Genomic DNA, 24,011 nt, shown 5'->3' on the forward strand with positions numbered 1-24,011 from the left:
AATCTGACTTAATTTAAATCATGATGTAAAATTTTAAAATTGCAGCACTCTAAACTGTGGGGCGGTGTAGATAAGCCCTAAACTACATTTACTGTGCTGACTTAGTGTTGCATTAACAATGTTGTTTCATTTTTGTGTTTTATTGCCTTTTTTTTTCTTTTTAAACTATGTTAAATGTGTGAGTCTCTACTACATTGGGCAGCTCACACCATAGTGAGGTAACTTTGAGTGAAGCAAGGAGTATTGCTGATGAGACTTTTGCTTAAAGACATTTTTTGGCAATCTGCATTATGCTGGCATGAACTTCACAATGGAAGTTCTGGAAACTTTTTTTTTTCTAATTTTTACAACTTCATGAAGACTGTCACAAACACGGAGACCTTCTAAAATTACAGGATTGGCTTGGCTATTCCTTTAAGGATGAATTTCTCTTCTGTTCCTGATGCTAAGCCTGTGCAGATTTTGGTGGTTTTAATATTTGCTATGTTTCAATGAAACCTCTACCGTTTCTGTTTTGTGCAAATTCTAGTGGGAGTGCTTGCCACTTCACAATCCCTTGATCAGGTAAGACAAGCGTGTAGAGCAGTGTTTCCCAAACTTGGGACGCCGCTTGTTTAGGGAAAGCTCCTGGCGGGCCAGGCCTGTTTGTTTACTTGCCACGTCCACAGGTCTGGCTGATCGCGGCTCCCACTGGCCACGGTTCGCTTCTTCAGGCCAATGGGAGCCGACGGACATACTGGCCGCCGCTTCCAGCAGCCTCCATTGGCCTGGAGCAGCGAACCACGGCCAGTGGGAGCCACGATTGGCTGGACCTGTGGACGCGGCAGGTAAACAAACTGGCCCAGCCCGCCAGGGGCTTTCCCTAAACAAGCAGCATCCCAAGTTTTGGGAAACACTGGTGTGGAGACATCAGTGAATTGGTTTCACTGTGCTCTGCTGAGAAACTTTAAACATTTATTCATTTGTATTACAGTAGTACCTAGGACGTGTTCATTGGGCGTATGCTAAGTGAGTGAGGTTTTTTCCAGTCACAGCTTTTTTTTAATTTCCCAATCTGAGCTGTTTGTAGCCCTGATTTATTTTATTCATTTATTTATGGATGATTGATTGATAGAGAGAAGTTGGAATAAATTGCAATGGGAGAATAATGTACAAGTTTCCCCATAGCACATATACTCTAATTGCAGAAATTTTTTCCAAAAGAAATTTATCTATGGACAGATTCACATTCTTAGCTTAACAATTGTGTATGTTTCAGAAAATCGGAATGTGAAAATGGGTGCTGAAATCGGAACTGCTTTGTAACATTAATTATATTGGCTATCACTGCACATCTATATTTTATATCTTATTTAGTAATATGAGGCTACTTTTTTTATTTTTGTCTTTTGTACTCCTCCTTAGCAATTTGTCTGTTTCCACTTTCTTGTAGGCTTCCTTTTTGATATTCAGGTCATTAAAGAGCTCCTGATGGAGCCATAGTTGGGCTCTTACTATTCTTCTGATCTTTCCTTCACATTGGGATTGCCCGCAATTGTTGTGTCTTAAGTATTGCCTCCTTAAGAAACTGCCAGGTCTCCTGAACTCCTTTTTCCCTTAGATTGCCCTTCCATGAGACCTCATTCCTATCAGTTCTGAGTTTGTCTGCTTTTTTTGAAATCCATTGTTTTTATTCTGTTGCTTACACTCCTTCCATTTTATGATCACGCAGGTTGCCTTCAGTTTCCTTATCAATTTCTCCCTCTTAGGTAGAAACTAGTTGAAAATGACTGTCTCCACTTTCTGAAATAGAAAGTTGTCCCTTATACATTCCAAAAAAGTATTAGAAATTTTGTGGTTTTCCAACAGATGTCTGAGTGGTTAGTCCCACATTACTACTACCACTAGGTCTGGTGTTTTGGATGTATCTTTTATTTGTTCTAGAAATGCCTAATCCACCTCTTCTTGATATGGTGGAGTATAGAAGACCTTACCATGACATCACTCCTATCCCCTCCCCCCCCGCACCCTCCGACTCTTTATCTTTACCCATAGATTTTCAGCTGGTCTGCCAATCACCTCCTTGTGGACCTCAGAACAAGTGTATGTTCTTAATGTATAATGCAGGACCTCCTCCCTTTTTACTGTGCCTGCCCTTCCTGGACAAGCTATATTCCCCCGTACATGAGAGCGCTGAGTTGTTACAGGCTGAAATTTAATATGTGGTAGGGTGACCAGATAGCAAGTGTGAAAAATCGGGATATGGGGTGGGGGGTAAGAGGTGCCTATATAAGAGAGAGCCCCCAAAATTAGGACAGACCCTATAAAATTGGGACATCTGGTCACTCTAATACAGGGGTAGGCAACCTATGGCACGGGTGCCGAAGGCGGCACGCAAGCTGATTTTCAGGGACGCTCACACTGCCTGGGTCCTGGCCACTGGTCTGAGGGTTCTGCATTTTAATTTAATTTTAAATGAAGCTTCTTAAACTTTTAAAAAACCTTAGTTACTTTACATACAACAATAGTTTAGTTATATATTATAGACTTAGAGAAAGAGACCTTCTAAAAATGTTAAAATGTATTAGTGGCACATGAAACCTTACATCAGAGTGAATAAATGAAGACTCGGCACACCACTTCTGAAAGGTTGCTGACCCCTGCCCTAATACTTGGAGACAAGCTCCACCACAAATACTCTGAAATTAAAACTTTTTGGTATGTGGTGTTCTATATCACAACATACTTTTTTTAGAAATGTTGTCCTGGGTTTATTGTTAATCAGTGGAATGATGTATATTATAGTACCAATGTCTCTAGTATTTTGGACTAGGAAAACTTTTTTTTAAATCACTTTCCAGCTCATTTTTATATCACAAAGACTTAAATTCACCATCCTTGGCTCAATGATTAAATATAATTTTTTTAAATATACTATCACCACAAAGTCATAAGCTAGATGCACAATATTCTGAACTCCTAAAAAAATAGGTGAGTCCTCCAATATCCTGCAGATGCTCTGAAATGTAATGCTATAGCCATTTATTCCTGTTTTTTTTACAACTGTAAAACACTAAACATTAAAAAGAAAACTATCCAGCGGTGTATCATCTCAAGTAATTATTGAAAACAATTGGACATTTATTTCAATAGCACGTGACAATTCTTATTTTATACATTATTCACATTTTTTTAAAGAACAAGAGAAAATAAAGGTAGTATAGAAACAAATATTTGCTCTGCTGAACATTAAGTCTCTGCAAACATGTACTGGGCTACAACGAATCTAAAATTGAGACAAACTTTAGTATTGTAAGATGCCTGTAATTTAAAAGTATTTTCTTTTTTTTCTTTTTTTTCCCTCCCACTCTTCCCCTTTCCCCAGAAACTTTTTCACCAAAAGGACAAAGGAACTCAAACCTGGTCTCCACAGTGCTCCTGGCTGGAAGTTATTTGGAAAAGTCCCTCCCAGAGAAAACTTTCAGAAAGATTCCAAAATAATTCAGCAGGTGAGTAACCATCTCACATAGTTTTAGGTATGAAACTTCTGTAATTTCTTCTTTGGTTCTTCTAAGAATAAGTTGGATTTTTAGTTGATGTCCCCGTCATGGCACCCAGCTTGAGAGTCAGAAGAACCTTTTTTAGTGTTGCCTTTTATTGAAAGAAAAATAGTTACATTTTTCCTTGTTTCTCAAGTAACTTTCCAAGCAGAGAATGGATACCTCAGCTCACTCAGTGGAACTTAATTCAATAAACAAAGTTGTCTTCCATACTTCGGAGAGCAGTAGAAAAAATGTGTGAAAACAATTCATGTGCATCCAGTTGTTTTAACAGTACTAAAATATATTCTGATTTAAAAATAATGGTCTTTCAGTATTTACAAACTTTCCTCACATTCTGAATGACTTATAAGCAAACTAATTTGTATTATGAGATTGTGGGAGAGAGCTTGGTGACTGGATATATTAAGACAAAAAATGGTATACCACTCCATATCAGGTTAGAAATGTCCACTCAGGCCTGGTCTTCATGAGGAGAAAAGGTGTGGGTTTTATTTGATCATGTTAGCTAATATATGGTAAAATCCTGATGTGAAAAAGACCGTTTGTGGTTTTACAAATAAACTAGTGGTTTACCTCAACCCGTTAACACCTGTGAGAACCCACAAACTGCCTTGTTACTAGAATCTTAACTGTTAATGAACACATTATTAAAAACAAACTTTAGTTTTTTCCCCTAGTGTGGATGCACAGTCATTGTCTACAGATAATGCAGAGATCAGTTAGATTCAGTCCTAGGTTAAATTGGCTTCTCGTGGGGCTCAGGGTACTCAATGTGAAAAGTCTGCCCAGAGAGGAGTCTGTAGTGATCAAAGCATCTGGAACTTCTGTGGCAAGAGATGAGACCCTGGCAAAGCAGAACTAGCCAGTACAGCGCTAGTGTTACCTTTTTTGGGGTGTGTGTGAAGGGGTGTGACCAGGCTGGTCAGGTGATGCACTGTTTCTTTGAACCCCCAATTGAGATTTTAAAGCTGCTGATCCTCAGTGGAAATCCCACTAAGGGAGGCTATGAGAAAATTGTCCTCCTTGAGGGGTAAAAATATCTCTCTGGGACATGGATTCTGTTAGCTTGTGATGTGCAGTTGGCAGCTAGTGTACCAGCTTGGAAGAATGAAGCTGAGAAAAATTAAGGCAAAAAAATTAATCTCCCAGTCAATGTATTTGTATGTTCTTGGCTGAATCGAATATTGAGAGAGCATTCTGTAAGAGTGTTTCTTTTGTCAGTATCTTTCTCTTCTACCCTCTCACCTCTAGCGTGATGAGTTTACCCCACCCCCACCAAACTCCCAGTCTGTACTTGCAAGTTCCTTAGATTTCAGTATCAGTAAAGACAACTTTCTCATTATTTCTCAGCATTTAGGCAAATAAAGTTTAGAAAATGATCTCTTGGTCCATGGTAAATAGAGGATGTTCAATATCACACTCCATTTCTTTTGAACTGATACCTATTACCAGGAGCCTAGCTTTCTAACAAGCAAGGGGAGGAGGGGAATTTTCCAGTTCCCAGACTTCTTAAACTCTCTGTGCTCAGTAATGTTTTCCACTTCTTGCCCCTCGCAAAATCACATACACCTCTACCTTGATAGAACGCGAACCGATAGAACGCGGGTTCGCATACAACATGGTAAAGCTCTGAGCAGCGTGTTAAGGGTGTCGGGCCAGGCTGGGGCTGAGGGGTTTGATAAGGGGCAGAGAGTCTTGTGGGCAGTCAGGGGCTCTTCCCCCCGCCTCCCTTCCCCAGGTCTGGGGGGCAGGAGCTGTGGGAAGGCACTTTTGGGGGCCCCGCAGTCCCAAAATGGCCCGGGGCATTAGCGGGGAGCCAGAAGCAGCCTGCTCTGTTTCCTAGCCTCAGCCCCTGCCATGTTGCTTGGGGGAGGGGACTTGGAGGAAGGGATCCCCCCCGCATTCACCTGCAGCGGCGGAAGCGGAGCAGCCTGGCTCCAGCCCGGTCCACCCTGCCAGCTCCCAGCCGCGCCGCTCCACTTCACGCCGCAGGTGAGTACAGGGAACGTCCTTTCTCCAACCTCCCTGCACTCACCTGCAGCGGGAAGCAGAGTGCCGCAGCTGGGAGGTGGCAGAGTAGAGCGGGCTGGGGCTGCCTTGCTCCGCTTCCCGCCACTGGTGAGTGCGGAGGGCGTCTTTTTTCCCCAACCTCCCCGCACTCACCGACCGGCGGGAAGCAGAGCAGTCCAGCCCCAGCCAGCTCCCAGCCGTGGCACTCTGCTTCCTGCCGCAGGTGAGTGCAGGACCTTTCCCCAGCTGCCCCCCAGCGACACGGCTGGGGCTGGGGCAAGGAAAGCGGAGCAGGCTGGGGCTGCGTCACTCCATTTCCCGCTGCAGATGAGTGTGAGGGGGCATCCTTTCCCCAACCTCTCTGCACTCACCGCCGGCGGGAAGCGGAGCGCAATGGCTGGGAGCTGGCAGGGTGGAACGGACTGGGGCCGGGCTGCTCCGCTTCCCTCCGCTGCCGATGAGTGCCTGTCAGGAGGCGGGGAGGGGTGGATAGGGGTTGGAGCAGTCAGGAGACGGGGGTTGGGTAGGGGGTGGGATCCTGGGGGCAATTAGGGATAGGGGTCTCTAGAGGGAGCGGTCAGGGAACAAGGAATGGGGCGGGGAGGGAAAGCAAGTTTGATATAACGCTGTCTCACCTATAACGCGGTGAGATTTTTTTTGTCTCCGGAGGGCCGCGTTATATCGGGGTAGAGGTGTATGATGTTTTATATGCCAGCACAGCTTTACCTGCCCCACCTTTAATTTTTCTGAAGTAGGCCCCTGCCTATTACCTTTTATAAAGGGGTATAACTCACTCAGGAACAGTTTATAAAATAGACAGTTCTGCATAGAATAAATGCATGGAAATGTGGAATCTGTTTGTTTTAATTATAAATGACTGATATCCTAGCTTTATACATGTAAAGGTAGTTTTTTGTAGTAAAACCAGAAATAATTTTTTTTTTTTCAAAGAAGGATGGGACAAAACTTTTTTTTAACATTTTTTTTTCCTTTGTCATAGCCACACCTCTGCCTGCCAAATTTGTGATTTTAGTTGCTGTTTTTTGGTGACCCAGCCATACACTGTGATCATAAAATATTTTTTGTTTGCATTTTCCCTGCTAGTCCTGAATATAACTTCATTTTAGTCTCCTTGAAAAAGTGTAGTTAGCAAACAGACACTGCCTTCAGTTAAACTATGCCCTGTGTTTTACATGGATGAATAATCACATTAGAACTTCTATATATTCCCTGGAATTCTTACTTGAGACTGGGTGGAGAGTTAATGAGATTGTTATTAAACGTTTTTGATTCTTTGATGCTCCAGTTAATTGAATAAAAACAGTTTTATTCAACTCCGGGATTATGCAGGATAATTTTTTCTTTCTGTACAAGACTTCCATATTAAAAAAAGGCAACTACAGATTCAGTCATTCATCAAAAATTGTAAGAGTCTCTAAAAAGAAATCTTGTGGCTTTCCTACAGGCAGACTTTTAGTTTGACCTCCTCAGTGAATATCTTGGTAGAAATAAAATCTATTCCTATATCTCTTTTTGGTCTAAGTCCAGAAGCTTGTGTTTTCTGAAGGCATTTGGGCTCTAGGGAGAGATGGCCAAAAAATTCATTCAAAGGTGATCGATCGTGCTGCTTCTATCAATTATAACGCCTTATTGTCTTATCTTCATCCCTGTATGTTTTTAGTGTGCTATTCCTCTGCTATTGCATAATAATGCCACTGCTTTATTAAAGTGAATAATCAGTAGTAATACAATATTAATGTTTGAAAATACTAAACACATGAGTGTGTCCCTGCAGTTCAAAGGCAGTATAGTGTGCTGAACTAGTGAATTTGAGTTCCTTTCTCTTGTGCTGGTGGAGGCAATAACCGGAGGCCTTCTTTATGCTAGAAGCGCACAGCTAAGGCTCTGCAGCTGTGTTGCTGTAGTGTAGATACTTCCCACATTCACGGATGGTGTTTTCTCTTTAATGCAAGTAATCCACCTCTCTGAGAGGTAACAGTTAGTTAGGTCAGTGGAAGAATTCTTCTATTGACCTAGCTGCTTGTACAGGGGGTTTGGTTGACATAACTGCCTTGCATATGGTGTGAAATTTTTCCCAGCCCTGAATGATATAGCTAGGTTGCTATATGTAATGATATAGTTAATTTCTAGGTTTGTAGACCAGACCTGAGCGGAGAGCTTTTTCCCCCCTCTTTCTGTGACTTCTCTTCTCTCTGGCTTCTCTCTTTTTCCCCATGCTCCTCTGCTAACAGTTTGCAACTGACAGGCTTGATAAGCTCTGGAGGGAGCTATGTTCTGTCATTATTTTTTATTTTTTTAAAGATTTTCTGCAATAGGAGTCCTTTGTGAAGCAGTGAAGTGAAAAATGGGAAGGTTTTTCTGGAGCTTGAAGAACTCCTAGATGGGAAATATCAGTCATAGAATCCTGTAGTGTTTTGCTATGGGCTGAAAAATATGGCTGGGGAAGGAGCAAGCAAGACTGCAAAAAAAAAAAAAAAAAGTCACTTGTGCTGAAATCGCAACAGTGTTTAATCAGGACTTGCTGGGATAAATGATAAACCAAACTCTATTTTAAGATGTGACTTCCTTAGATTAAGCAATAAAAGTTGTATGTTAAAAGGTGTGCATCTTCAAATGTAGTTTTTTCCTTTTAATTTGAATGTTAATGGTGGCTTCCTTAATTGTGAAAAGAAGTGTTCTCTAAAAGTATCTGCTGATTTAACATTCTTGGTTCTCTGTCTCCAATAAATACTATATACTAAGAATCCAGAGGTTTCGGGTCTATCATCTTCGGAATAGAGGTGGTGGACTAGACAGTTTCCAGTCGTCAGTTCCTCTTTCCCTGAAGTGAAGGAACTTGCTCTTGGGACAAATTGTAGTCCATCAGATCAGTAAATTTACTTCCGTCTTCTACCCCTACCCCCAGTGAATATCTGCTTAATTTTTGTTACATTCAAAATGAGACTTCTAAGTAACTTTAAATTGATGAATGCATCTTCTTTTCTGTATGTCTAGATATTGTATAGTATTTAGGTAATATCTTAGATAAGACAACACAACCATTTATCTTCAGTGTTTTAATGGCTTCAGATTATTGTTCGAGTGCTCTGTCAGCATTCCAGCCACAGCATGGGACTTTACAAGATGAGAACACATTTGGCTGATGTGAATTATGGGAGTCAGAACCCAACCTGAGATTCCAAACTTGAGCCATTTCCTAATTGTGCCTTGAAAATCCACATGGATAGTGGAACCGTTTTCCAGAAGTGATGGTACTCCCTCTAAGCAAGCAGCTTCTGTGAAAACTCAGTCCTGTCTCTTGGAAAATTTTGGTCCGCTTTGTTAATCCAGCAAAGATTCTAATGGATGAAGGTGCATTTTACTAAAGATAAATTAAAATGTCGCCTCTAGTACCTGGTCTAAATTGTGTTGCCCACAATAATACTCTGTCAAACTTGATGATAACAGGAAGTAGAGAATTGGGGGGGAACATTTGGAAGTGTGTGGACTCTGAGGTGAGGTTTGTGTGCTAAAGCCCTTCTTTCATTGGTGCTGTTGTTAGTTTGGTTACATGTATTAGTAGTTCCAAACCGGTTTTAAGGTAAGATCCCTGCCAGCACCTCCCCACCTCCATAGATCAGCTGTTTCGTGGCATGCAGGAGGTGCTGAGAGGGAGGGGGAGGAATGGGGGTGAGAGGGCGGAACTGAGCAGGAAGAGGTGGGGCAGGAGTGGGGCCTTGGGAGAAGAGGTGGAGTGGGTGTGGGGCCTGGAGCTGAGAGGGGGTTGAGCAGCCCCAGGGAAAGTTGGAAGCCAATTCCTGTGGGAACACCTATGGACCACTTACACAAAATGCGTGTGGCCATGTATTACTACTTGTTTGAAAAGTCCAATGAGAGTTCACTAAATACGCCTTCCCAAAGTGCCTACATGTCAGGCTGGTTGTTTAACAGTGGTGTTGTCTTCGCTGAGGCAGGCCACCGGAGAGAGCATGCTTACATCAGTCTTTGTGTCATTGATAGGAAGTCTTACCAATCCAAGGCCAGGTCACCACTGCAGATCTATATTGGTATAACTATGTCACTTAGGGGTACAAAAAATTCACCTCCTTCAGCGATGTAGTTATACTAGGCTAACCCCCAATGTAGACAGTGCCATGTTGACAGGAGAGTTTCTGTCGACATAGCTACCGCCTCTTGGGGAGGTGGAGTAACTACACTGACAAGAGAAGCTCTGTTATTGATGTAGGAGCATCTTCACTTAAGTGCTACAGTGATGCAGCTGCATTGTTGCAGGATTTTAAGTGTTGACCTGCCCTTAAACCATGGCCTCCCATAGCTGGGTGCTAATCTAAGGTCATCTCCAAAGTTGAGGTTCATGTGACTTTCATGGATTCCAAAGAAACAGGGGGGGTGGGGAGGGGTTTGTAAGACATGAATGAATTGTATGGTCTTTAGGAAAAATCCAATCACAATCCCAGTAATTGGTTTATCTGTTTACATACCAAAACCCCTTTTGCCAAGAGAGATTAAAATATACTAATTCATAAATGAAAGCTGAGATTCTCCTTTCATATTTCTATATTCTAGAGATCAGAGGGCTTGAAACTTAGAGAAAAGCTCTACCTATTTAGCTAAAGAAGACTACAGATCTGAAAAAGGACTTTTGATGATGATCTCTGGATTAGAACTAGCTTTCTCTCACTAAAGAGAGAAGATTTAAGAGTACAAAACTGCATTGAATAGAAAAAATCCCATAGTGACCAATAACACAAATGAGGTTAGTGAAGTGGTGATCCCCTAAGTAGAACTTAATGGCAATACCAGATATAAAACAAATAACCGGTATCGTAATTATTGAGAAAGTTAAGCAAAAATAAATCATTAACGAGTTTGTGTTCTCAAAAGGGTCATTTGGTTTTTTCTTTTAAAGACATGTAAAATATATCTAAATTTATCCTTCCAATATTGCAGAGTAATTTAGAATATGCCATTTGTTTGCTGTTTGTTATTGAGGTAACCATCCAACTCAGGGAATTGGTTGGAGATCTTCAATCTAAATGATTTTTAATGTAGCTTCTACAAAATCAAAACTTCCTGTGCGGAAAAATTCAAATTAAATATTTTGCTTTTGGTCGGTTGGACCCAAATCTGAATTATTTTGTGTGTGGCATGTTGACTGACTCTGAGCACGTAATTTTGAGTTAGCTGAACATCATGCTGCATCTGTCTCTGTACCATAGTATCTCATGGGAATGAATGGCAGTTCAAGTGCTCCATTTCCCCATTCTCTCCTGTGGTCTTGGCTTCTTGGCTGCACTATACCTTGCATTGTTGTCTCACCTCTGACTGAGCTACATCATGGGAGTAACAGGACTACAGTACATCAAGTGATGCATAGTCCTGCCAGGGAGGCCAACCCATAGGAAAGAATAAGGGAATGATGCACCCAAACTACGCTTCCATGAGGCACCATGGCACTTGTAGGCAGATGCAGTTTAATGTTTAACTTACTTGAAACAGAACATTGTTTCAGGGAATGTCAAATACTTTCAAAATGTTGAAATAGAATTTTTTTTGTATCAACAAATCTTGATTTGTAAGGAGTTCCTTATTCCGTGACATTTTGATATTTCAGCTATTATTTGGGCCTAAAACAAATGTTTTGGGTTTTTTTGTGTGTGTTCAGCTGTACTAAGTTAACACTGAAGCCTTTTTAAATAACCATAGCACTCTGAGTTCAGAACCTGAAGATTTATCTTCACACTATGCTTGTACAGTAGGTAGGTATTTCTGTTTCTAGCTATGGAGAAAGTAATATCAGTTAAATAGGGTTGCCCACCTACCCAGGTTTTCCCAAGATCACCTTCTGCTCCTCTTCCCCCCCCCCTTTTTTTTTTTTAAGATAGTTGTCTCAGGAAATTTGTAAGAGTGATTAGTGCACACTATCAGCCTTCCTGTGTTACAGGCACAGGATCATCCTCTGGTCTTTGGTACATCAGAGGTGGCAACCCTAAAGAATGTGCTCAAGGTCACAAAGCAAGTTAATGGTAGTCAGGATTTCCATTCAAGAGTTGGACTCCTAGTCATCTGGTCTAACTACTAGATTTTAGTGCAAACTATTCCTTCACAAAAAATGGAATAGGTGGTGATACTAACAGGCTGTCACAAATAAGGTCCTCCAGAAAATCTGGAAACTTGGTTTGAGAACTCCCTGAAGCCACCAGTCCCAGAAATGTGACTCTGTAATGAGTACTGTCTTCAGAGAACTACCGAGATTGGAAAAAATTACCCTATACACATGCAGAAAGTACTGCAAGGAAATAGTTTCAAGAGTAAGTCTATTGATTTTATTTATATTTTCGTGCAGCAAATTACATATTATCTTTTCCAAAAGATTACCGCTCATTCAGCTATAGAGACCCACATACTTCTGGTTAGATTTTGCAGCTGTAAATGGATCAAAAGTTGAAAGTTCTTGGCAGGCTAATTCTCTCAGCTTTCAGCTCTTGGCTGTCTCAGTTCTCATTGGATTTAAAACTTTACAAGCAGGATGTGATTTTTTTTTTTTTCCTGGATGTCTCCCACCAGCTGTGCTTCCTTCCGCCCCTGTTTAATAAAGGAAAAGATAGCAACCTTTTAGGATTAAAAGTGCCAAAAATGTATTTGGTGTTCTGAAGTTTTTATTCTGATGAACTGTGACATGAAGTGTAATTGTCAATTTAAATAGGAGAATATATGGATTAACAGAAATCCTGACTAGTAAACTGTGCTTGCCTTCTCACTTTAAAAATCATTGTCTTACACTTTTGAAATAAAATGTGATTGTTTGTTTTTACATGAAATAAGGTTGAAGCTGAAATGCATTTGCAGCACATGATGCATATAATGTATTTCAATTGGTACTGATTAAAGTGGCAGATCTGTTTAAAATTAAGTAAAACTAGTTTGTTTCCCTTTTTTTGAAAATACCTTATTATTAGATGGGAGATATTTATATCTGTTTTTGTGGTGTAAGTGACATAGTCAAGTGAAATACTGATTGAGGCATCTAAATTCAGTTATTGCTTTTATTAATGAAAATATTTCTTTGAAGACCAATACAATCATTTTACCCTAAAAGTAAAGCTTAAAGTGATTCCTGAACCCTGCTTGGGCTACAAAACAGAGATGGTATCTTTTTTTTTCATTTTTCTCATGTCTTTCTATCTCTCACAGATGTATATCTGCATATTCTAATATAGTTTGCATTATCTCCTCCTTTTAGCCAGGTAAAGCCTTTTTAGGAACCTTAGAATAAAAAAAGCAGATTTTTTTTCTAAATTCTAAGTCTCAGACACTCTAAAAAGCAGAATACGAAATCAGTTCTAAAACAATGCAGAAAAGAGCAGCAGCCATTATTTACTCTCACATCTACATAAGCAAGGGTGCTAGCATTAAGCAACCAATCTGACAAAACACCAAATAGCACTTGTAGACTATTTTTGTCATTGTCCTACAACTAATATCTGAAAAAAGTTAGGATTGTCATCAGGTCTTGGAAAATGGATATTGAACACTAGAGGTCATAATCAAAAGCGTAATGTGAGAGGGTTTCAGTTGGCAAAAGTTGTCAATGCTGGAGTGCCTGCCTGAACTCTAATGAAGTCTTAACTCCATTGAAGTCGATAGTGAGATTCCTGTGTCTGACATTCATACCAATGGTTGGATATTTGCCTGAGAAGTATGGCTTGTGTGTTTCTCTAGTAGAACCCTCTGAGATAGGGTCACACAAACTTTAGTAGGGCCAGGTGTGTGTGTGTGAGAGAGAAATAAGACACAAAATAGGCTGGATCAGCATCCATGTACATTTAGCCTCTCAACCCACCACAATAACTCGCCCCTCTAAATCCATACATGGCTTCAGTGCAGGCCCCCTGACACCCCCCACCCCCACCCTTCCTTCCTTAGGAAAACCCAGAGGAAAATAGTTTTGCAGTGTGCTCTGAAAATCAACAAATCCAGACGTTTACAGATACTCCCACTTCCCTTGGGCCTAAGTTCTAGTGCTGCAACTACTCACCAGAAACACTCTGCTGTAAGACCATTCCTGTTTAAGAGAAGTGGACTGTTAGCTCAGGACCTCACCATCTGATACAGCCCACAGGAAGAGAAGCAATCTCTATCTAAGGCAGGCAGGATTCCTAGCTATTTAGGAATTTATATAGACGAAAACCAACATCTTAAACATCCATCAGTTTCTTGATGGACCATAGGGCAGACGATAGATCATGGGTATTATGTGCTCCCTGCAAACAGGACACACAACTGATTAAAAATTTTTGTTAAAGCTAATGTTAAAAATTTATGTAGTACACAGGATAAGAAAAGTGTATGTACATCTGGGTACAGTGCTTAGATTATCCACAAATACAAAATTTGTTTTTAAAGTCATAAGATACATATAGTGCATAAATCAGCAATAACCCAAATGTAGATGAATAAATTTAAGAATACAGTTTAGACAACTGATACTAAAATGTTACATGTTTCTCCCATCAGTCTCTCACTAGGAACTCCTTCAGTTAAAGATTTAATTGTTGATTTCAGTAACTCCCACTTCTACAGTGAAGCTTCGTTGTCTTTCCGGTGGAATCAGAAGGTAATAGACACATGCAACCATTCAACAAAATCCTTGGGTACTGCTTCAGTTTCCCTCTTTGTGGAGTTGTGCACCTTAAATAAAATTTTAAAACTGTATCATTTGTTTCCAGACAGCCTAGAAACTAACTGTAATATTGCACTCCATATGTATTATGGAAATATGTTTGTGAATGTGAGTATGATGTAACTGGAATATGTCTTACGCAGAGGCATAAGATATTATTACAAAGATTATAACCTACTGAATTTTTTTCATCCTATTTGTATGAATGTTTCATTCTTGTATCTGAAAATAGAAATATGAAGTATAACTCTGAGGTCCTAGTGTGATTATGCAAAGTGTGAGCCATTAATGGTAGTTTAGAATCTTGATGGCGCCAATTGGCTGCAAATGGTTTATTTACCTGCAAGCCTTCCTGTGTGTGTATAGGCCAGCCCGTGAGTAATGAAGAATGAGGTCTTACAGTGACATGTGACCATGTCACATGATACTGGAATCCATCTTAAATCTGGTACTTTTTCCATTTAGAAGGAGGGGTGGGGACTTGGACAAAAGATTCCTTTGGCACAAGGCAGCTATAACAGGGAGTGGAACAGGACAAAAGGGCTGCCGGTCATGAGAACAAGCCTGCTTTCCACCTAAGATGTCTGCTGGAACTAACAAAGACTGTACCTGGGAGAGGATTGGGCCCAGACTAGGAAGGCGTTTAGTCTGGGAAAGAAGCTTATTGGAACACTTCTGAGGGTGAGATTATACCTGTAATCAGTTTCTTAATGTATTAGGCTTAGACTTGTGTGTTTTTTACTTTATTTTGCTTGGTGACTTACTTTGTTCTGTCTGTTATTACTGGAAACCACTTAAAACCTACTTTTTATACTTTAAAATCACTTTTGTTTATTAATGAACCCAGAGTAAGCTTTATACAGAGTAAAACAGATTTATTTGGAGTTTGGATCCCACTGGGAGCTGGGTGTCTGGGTGCTGGAGGCAGGTAACCTGCTAAGCTGTTTTCAGTTAAGCCTGCAGCTTTGGGGGCGTGGACCAGACTTGGGTCTGTGTTGCAGCAGGCTAGTGTGTCTGTCTCAACAAGGCAGGGTTCTGAAGTCCCAAGCTGGCAGCGAAGACTGGCCCAGAGGGAACTTCAGCATGTCAGGTGACAGTCCCAAGGGGGTCTCTGTGACCGAACCTGTCACACTAACTATGTAGTATAGCAGTAGCTGTGTCCGTTTCAGGATATTAGTGACCTCATCCACCTTGTCTCTTTAGAAGGTAAATCGGAATTAAAGCCCAAGGCACTGGTGCCCCTTCTCACCCATCCCCCAGTTCCCCACTTTCTGCCAGTTAGTATCAACTGTGCAGCCTCAACTCTCACTTTGCATGGAGTGAAACTAGGATTCTTTTGTAATACTTTGTTAGTAATTTTTCACGGGGATTTTGTAGATCTTAAACTTTATTTTGTTGTCATTCATTTTGCCTGTAAAAGAATTTTTCTCCCCTTTCCCGGCTGTCACCTCCTCTCTCCGCTCCCCCAACATTGTTTTGGCAGACAAACATTTTAGGGTTTTTTGTGTTTGTTTTTTAAGTACAGCCATCATTTTCAAATCTTGGTGCTAGGCTTTTATAGGTGTGTTTAGACACCCAAGCATCCCACAACACTTTTTTCAAAATCACTTCTTTAGGCTCCTAAATTAATAAGTAGGAATCTAAAGTTAGAAACCTTTGTCTTATTCCTGTGATAGTAAGATTCCCGTGTCTGACACCCATGGCAAATGTTTGGATGTTTGCTTGAGAAGTGTGCCTTGTGTGTTTCTCTAGTAGAGCCCTCTAAGGCAGTGGTCTTCAGAGTGGGGTGCTCAAGACGATCCATTGGGGAGCATGGCAGGAGGAGCGCCGCTGGAGGGGTGGGAAGGGCGGCTGGAGGAGGGAGGGAACTAGCGAGTAGGGAAGTTGCCGGCCGCTGCCTCCTCTTGTAGGCAGGGCCACCCAGAATGCAGGGGCTTTAGGGACTGCAGGGCCCTGGGCTAAGGGGGCCTCGAGGCCCTGGTCTGCAGCTCTAAAGCCCCTTTCCAAATGCGGCCCTGAGTCCTCTGGCCTATGGAGGAGCAGAGGCAGTTGCACCCAGCGGCCAGAAAGAAGCGGTGCTTTCCCTCTTCAAAGCCGGCTGAAGAGAAGCGGCCACTTTTCTCTGGCCACTGGCTTTGCCGCTGCCCCTGCTCCTCCTGAGTTCTCAAGCCTGTGCTTGCAGGGCAGCATTCTGAAAGCGGCTTTAGAGCTTAAGCCCCTGCGTTCTGGGTGGCTCTGCCAGCCAGGGGTCGGGGGGGATCTCCCAGAATTGTGACTCTCTGAATCATGGCCATGGGGGTGGTGCCGCGCTGCGCAGAGCCACCTGCACACCCCCTGCACCAAACAGGAGCTGCCCCAGGTAAGTGCTCTGCATCTCTTGCCTGCCCCAGCCCTGAGCCTCCTCCCGCACTCCCACCCTGAGTGCCCTCCTGCACCCTAACTCCCTTCCAGACCCTGCACCCCACCCTGAGCCCCCTCCCACGCCCTATCCCTAATCCAGACCTTTGAATCTCTGTATCACAAAGTGTTAAACCAAGATTTTCAGAAATAATGAAGCATATTCAATCACATTGCTCTCACTAAAAATTAATTTTTTTGAGCAGAAAGGTTTTTTGTACTGTTAATAAAATACAATAAAAATTATTTTAAAAATATTGTTTTATCTTTAGAAATTAAAGGATGAGAGTTTTTTTGTATGTTTTATAATGTATGTAATATTAGTATAGTACGTGTATATAGTTTATACATAAATATACATATTTTGGGGGTGCATGCTCAAAATTTTTTTACTGATAGAGGTGTACGATCAAAAAAGTTTGGAGACCACTGCTCTGAGGGTCGCAAACTGTGTTGATTCTAAAGGTGCTGTCAGCCGCTGGATCTGAGTAATTAATGACATTGATCTCATCTCCTTGGCTTTATACCTCACATCTGACTGGACATATCAGCGTTACCACAAAGGTATTGAAGTTGATGGGGGATAATCCCTCTTGCTGACTGCTATAAAATATGTAGATTTCAACTGTTGAGAATGTGATATACAGGAAATCTCCATCTCTGAGACTCTAAAGAAATAATACGCTAAGGGAAAGGTTGAGTCTCTGTGCTTATTCTTTATCACCTTTTTAATGTAGTTGTTTGCCCAATCCAGCTTCTCTTAAGATAGGTAACACAAGAAAGTTAAGATTTCATCAGATCAACTGGTTTTATGGATCCAGTTTTCTGACTGGGTGCTTTGTCCGTGCCATTGCAGGCCTTTTTTTTTGGTTTTGTTTTTTTTAAGGGCAGGGCAGGAGGACTTGATTTTTCTTTGAAACAGAGCCTTTCTTATTTTCTACTGAGAGTAGCTTCCATGTCTGCAACTCTTTAAGATCCTAGAGTTTCAACAGTGTGCGTTGGACTGTGATCTGTCTTGGTTCCAAAAGATAGCAGATCCAGCAAAGGAGGATCCTCCAAAACATTTGCAGGAGGCTTTAATGGCTGTTTGTTCTGCTAGTTCAAAGATTTCAACATGGATGGCCTTGGTCTTCTGTTCTGTCTGAGTTCTTTCTACCCTCTTCTATGGTTTTGTGACCTTTGGATGGATGACCAGTAATTCTAAGTACTTTCATATCTGCTGAAGCAGCCTCATAAACAGAATGAACTATCTCAATCTAGAATGATGATGATTTGTGACAGGCAGATGACTCATTTTGAAACATTGGTAATTAGATATTCTGGGGAGAAATAGTTTTCAAGGAAGAGTTCTGTTAAGTGGTGTAACAGTGAGTGTGTATATACAGTTATAAATTAAATGGAGCAATTTTTTTTGTACAAACTGATTGGTAAATAGGGTACTTTATCAGGGTCACAGAAAACCTCTCATATGAAGAGATTGAAAATGCTGAAGTTGTTTACCTTAAGCAAATAAGAGGGGACGTTCTACAACTTTTATTCAAAAGGTAGGTCGGTACTTTTCTCCCTGTCTCATCACATGAGAACAAATGTGTAATGTAGTGAAATTAAAAGGTGGGAAATTAAAAATTAGTCGAAGGAAATATTTTCACACACGTAATTAATCTGTGGTACTTATTGCCACAGGAAGTCACTGAGGTCAAGAATTTTTAAGATTTTGAAAAGGGACTGGATATTTATATGGACACACAAGGATATAAAGAATATCCAGTTACAGTTTTGGGCAATTTTTTTTTTTTTGGAAGGAGCGTATTAAACCTCATGTTTCAGAGCTGTTAGTCAGTCTCTGGCTGTTGTAGGGTTTTTGCTCCTTTCTCTGAATTATCAGGTACTGGAGTAGATGGACACTGGATCTGACCTAGTATGGCAATTCCTGCATTCCTATAAATCTCTATTAAAAGATCTCTCGAGGGGGCACTAGAAATCGTAATGCAAACCCCTGAGTTTACAGTATGTTAACTATCAGCTTGGTCACTGAGCACTTATTCAGACGTTAACTTTTAGGTTCAAGGACTGAAGAATTAAGTTTTTGGATTTGGCAATGTATCTGTAAAATGTTTTATGTGAAAAATGTGAAGATGAGTGTATTTTGGGATAGAAATTACCCTTATTTTGCTATCTGTTTAGTGTCAGCTTTTTAGAGATTTGTGGTTGGCTTTTTTTGCTTAATATCTGTGTTTATTTTGATAGACTTGTAACTGAAACTTGTATTACTCAGTTAAGTAACAAATGAGTTTGATTTCCCACCCACTCCCCATTGCCAACAATCTGGATTTGGATTTGAATTCATTCTTAGCCTCATCATAGGCTATCGGAGCCTAAGTCTGTCATTCAGGTGACATGCTCGTTCTCTGTGAAAGGTACTTTTCTTGAACATGATGGATTTTACTGATGCTAATTCCAAAGAGGTAGATCGTGTTCTGATGTATGGGCAGTCTAATGCCATAGTATCAAAAAGGGGGGAAAATGTGATAAGGGAGGCTTTAATTTGTCTTTTCAAACTTAAGTTAGCTTGATTGTTAGCTACAGTTAATTACTAACATTTCTAGTAGCGAAACTTCTTTAGAGTGGCACCAATTAGCTCAGCTCCTGAATACTACCTAGTCATCATTTTTGTCAGTCTCTTCTTAATCTTTTGTCTCCATGCTCTCTTTTACAATGAGGCACAAAATTGGTGTGACATTGTACATGTGTTTCTGCTTCATGAGAGGCTAATAGTTTAGCAGATATGTATATCCCCAGCTTCCAGTAATGGAGGGAGTGTTTATAATTGTGGAACAGACAATCTGCACCCTTGGCCACAGAGTTTACGCAATGAAGTTCTTGAGGTTTTGGTCCCAGAAAAGAAGAAATGTAAAAATTGGGCTGGAGTGAAGGAGGAGTATGAAAGGAGAAGGAAGACTTGTCTCAGAATGAAAGCTCTTATGACCCCATTGCAACACGTTAAAGACTCACATTTTGTATAGGTGAGACTTCACATATGTGCTATACCCTGGTATATTTGTGAAAGGTAAGGCAAGCCTATGTATGGTAGGAGAGAGAGAGCATCCTTGCCTCAAAGTAAAAACTACTTTAGGAATACAGAAAGTTGTGCAAAAATGAGTTTTAACATGCATATTGCAATATTTGATTGACTTTACAACTTTTTACTAAGGCTTTACTTCTGTTTTTCTCATTAGGATGACAGTTCTGGCAGAGTTACATCAGTATCTACCCTCAATCTGTTAAACACAGGGGTATGGAATTTAATATATTTTTTCTAGTCACATTCTATGCCATGCATGGGATTGTTTAGCAATCATTAAAGTAGAATGAACATCACATTTTCATGGTAGCATGAGTAGTTATGGCACTAAATCATCCAGTCATTAGATACCATTAGCAACAAGTAAATGTTACACTCATTGACCTCACTAATGTAATTTAAGAATTGATATAAAATTACCACTGTTTTTTTTTTTAAACTAATGTACCAGTTAATTTGGGTTTAAATAGCAGAAGATTTATAGTAGGTTATAGTCAAATGAAGAGTTTCAACACTACAGTATTTTGCTATGTGTTTGGTTTCACCTACCAGGAAGCAAGATGCAAAATAGAGTTATGGTCTTTCTATAAAAGTCTCTGGCTGCCGTCTTTTATTGCATAATTTTTTTTGTTTGTGTGCTTGCGGCAAGCATCTTTGTTCCAGCTGTTCCTGATGCAATGGCTGCCTGTCACACCTAATGGTATCTGAACTCCTAAGCAGCTTTGCCAGGATTTAATTCTTGATATTTGGAGCCCTCAAATCATGCAAGGGCAGAAATTCTTCCTGGGGGCAATCTTCCTTCCCACCCTGACTTCTCTCAAACCAATTTTACAGAAATGAGCGCCCTAGGTTCTGCTCTGATTTTTTGCATGCATTTTCCCTGCTTTAGTGGGGTTTTTGCAAACTAGCCTCCTCTCCTGTGATCACAGTTTTGGTTGATGAGGATCTAAAGTACACCAGCTTGAATCAGGATTCAGACTGCCCCTGACATGGAGGAAGAGTCCATTCTCCAGTCTTGCCATGGTGGTGAAAATTCTAAAGGCTCAGCCTGAGGAGAATTTCTTCAAGAGACCCTCCCAATAATTAAAGCACAAGAACCCCTTGTGGACAAGAGGCCTCATGATCCTGTTCCATGGTAAATTAATATGCGATCTCTCCAAGACCTAGGCATAATATTCTCTATCTCTAGGATGAATGACAGTGTTAAATTGCCCCTGTCAAAATCCACTTTGTCCCACTGACTTGATGGTTTCTCCACTGGATTCCACTGAGGCAGGTATGGCATTCACCTTTGGGATGCCAGACATTTGGGCCTTTGTATCTGTTGCTCTACAACTGAATGTAGTATCTTCCTTAAGTTCCTTCGCCTCAAACACCATCACAAGGCACAATCTTTTTTATAGATTCTGCCTGGCTCACCATCCACTTGTGTAAAGCAACCTCTGATGCTGCCTTTATTGCTGCAGATCTAGAGGCCTTGCCATCTCTCCTCCTCCCCCGACACACTTAATACTTCTGCGTTTTACTGACTTTTTCGGGTGGACTGATTGGATATCAGTTGAGCCACCTTACATAAGGGAGTTGGTGGTAAACAGTTGTTTTTACTCATTCTTCAGGTTTCCCAGCTGCCACTTGTCCTTTTTGATCTCAGATTATCTCATTCTTCGGTCACAGTTTCCAGAAGTCCTTGCAAGAGAGCCATCATGTTATCTTTCCCAGAAGAATTCTCAATGTTTTCTACACTCATCTTCTGATTGACATATGCACCATGGGGACTTTCACCCCTTCCTACATCTTTGCTATCTCAGATGGTCCCACAAAAAAACTTTGTATAGAGATTCCCAGATCTTCTACTCATGCTGTTCAGTGGACTTCAGGGAATTCCTCCAAGTTTTCATGGCTGTTGGTCCACTTGCATTAGCCTCACTTTTTCCTTGGGGATTTTTCTTTGCAATATAGTACCTGTTCTTTGGAGCCTAGTTAATCCATAGTGACGTCATCTTGTCAGTTCTGTTTACAAGCTTGTGCTGTGATAGTGATTACAAGTGTATCCCATCTGAAAAACCTCTTCATCTTCACCAAACTGACTTCTTTATGACAGGGTTCTGATTTACAAAGCCCACAATAGGTCCTTAATCAATGAAGGGAAGGTCTCTCTGACCTGTCTTTCTCTCAGGAATTACATCTCTTGTGCATGGGTTGCCAAAGCTTTCCTTTCTCATGATACAGTTCTCACACTATAATCCTCCCAGGCTTAAGGTGTTTCCACGTATTTCACCCAGTCAGCATGACTTTGCCTATCTTGGGAGGCTTTGTGGCCTATGTGAACTTGCTCCTATGGGCAATGGTACATTACTACTAGGGAAATTCTCCACCACTGCACACATGCAGAAACATGTCCCCCTGAAGATTCTCTTTGCTTCCTGCAGAAAAATGGTTTCTGTGGGGAAGCAAAGAGAAGCTGCATCAGTGCTCACTCACCTCTTCCCTGGCCGCCTGAACAAACACACCTGCGCTGCCAGGGAGGGGTAAGTCACTGGATAGGGGGTTGGAGTGTAGGTCTGGGGCTGCTCTGGCCGCCCAGGGAGGTTAGTCCTGGGGGGGGAAGGAGGTCGAGGGAAACTGAGTTCTCCCTTCCCCCTCTCCTGCATGGATCAGCTGGGGCTGGGTCAGATCAACCCCCAAAACCTTCCCTGGCTGCAGGAAGCTGTGTACCACAGGGCAGGGGCGGGGGGAGAGGCAGTTGTCCGAGGGCGAGGATGTTGTCTGTGTGCAGGAGGTGAGTCTCGGTGACGTGGGGGTTCTGTATGCAGGGGGGCGGGAGGTTGGGTGCGGGGGTCCCCATGCATGGGAGTTGGGAGCATGGGGAGCAGCTTTCCCTCACTTCCTGGCCCTGTCGCTCCTCAGCCATGGGGAAAAGGGTCACTGTAGGGGGAGCTGTTCCCCCTGTCCGTCCAACCCCCATGCATCTGGAGCCCCCCACCCCAGGCATCACCACTGCCTGTAACTTCCTGCATCCAGAACCCACCCCACTGAGCCTCACTCCATGCATCAGGAGCCCCCCAGTGCCCAGAGCCCTGCATTCGGACCCTCACCCCACTGAGTTCCAGCCAGCTACACCCTGACTCCATACTCCAACTGAGCCTCCCTGCTGAGCCCTAACCACCTTCACTTGAACTCCTCTGCAAAGTCCCATTCCCCCTGCACCCGGAACCTCCCAATGAGCCGCCCTTCCCCCTGCACCTCTACTAAGATGCCTGTACCCAGATCACGCCACACGCCCTGGTACTCTTAATTTTGGGGGTAGAAATTAAAATTTTTTTAAAATCCTGCAAACTTCTCCATATTTTATTTGTCAAAATAACACACTATAATCACACCATTTTCAATTTTTTTGGTAATTTAGTTAAAAAAAACCAAAACCCTGTCAGCAAATAATTGAAAATGGTGTGATTATAGTCTGCATATTTTATTTGTCAAAATAACAAGTTTGCAGAATTTTAAAATGTGCACAGATTTTTGCATCAAAAATTTAAGAATTCCCTCAGGAGTAGAGCATGCATGTCCCTTTCAGTCCTTTCCTTGTGGTCAGATGGAAATTGCTCTTCTCTTGGGAAGACCCCTTCTGTTCCACTGGCCTGATGGGAACTCCAGCCCCATTTTATAGTGTCTACCTCTTCTTCCTCCTCCATGTCCTTACCCATAACACTTTAGATACATGTCTCCTGGGCTGGGGAGGAGCCTACCTAGAGTTCATGCAGTTCAAGGCTTTTGGACCCTAGAAAAGTAGAAGTTGAGCTTTAATGTACTCAAGCTTTTGGCCATATGCTTGGTTCTTCTGACCTGGGAGCCAGTGTTTCTCAACACATCTTCTGGTTCAGTGAAACATGTCTAGGAAGAAAGCATATAGGCCATAGTTACAGGAAGCGGGACTCTGTCTGGAGAAGCAGTGACTATGAAAAAGATTAGGGAGTAGTGATGGATAATCATTTGAACATGAGCTCCCTGTGCAATGCTGTGGCCAAAAGAGCTGATGCAATCCTTGGATGTATAAATAGGGGAATCCTGAGTAGCAGCTGAGAGATTGTTTTACTTACCTCTGTATTTGGCACTGGTGTAACCGCTGCTGGAATGCTGTGTCCAGTTCTGGTGCCCATAGTTCAAGAAGGATATTGATAAATTGGAGATGCTTCAGAGAAAAGCCATGAGAATGATTAAAGGATTTAAAAAACATAGCTTATAGTGATAGACTCAGGGCTCTCAATCTGGTTAGCTT

At 41.6% G+C, this 24,011-nt stretch overlaps 1 protein-coding gene across 2 annotated transcripts in view; it reads left to right on the top strand.

Annotated features, from left to right (window-relative positions):
* The window catches only part of TBC1D12 (TBC1 domain family member 12), an 81,963-nt gene that overhangs the window by 11,077 nt on the left and 46,875 nt on the right, over positions 1 to 24,011 (top strand). Inside the window, exons 2-3 of one of the 2 annotated variants that reach the window (XM_050959403.1) lie at positions 3,365 to 3,488; positions 19,890 to 19,946. In XM_050959403.1, the coding sequence (XP_050815360.1) occupies positions 3,365 to 3,488; positions 19,890 to 19,946 (181 nt within the window). The remainder of the gene's footprint in view (positions 1 to 3,364; positions 3,489 to 19,889; positions 19,947 to 24,011) is intronic. The other variant, XM_050959404.1, reaches the window with a different exon arrangement.

Source organism: Gopherus flavomarginatus, chromosome 6 (genome assembly GCF_025201925.1).
Source record: "Gopherus flavomarginatus isolate rGopFla2 chromosome 6, rGopFla2.mat.asm, whole genome shotgun sequence".
Classification (NCBI taxonomy): Eukaryota; Metazoa; Chordata; order Testudines; family Testudinidae; genus Gopherus; species Gopherus flavomarginatus.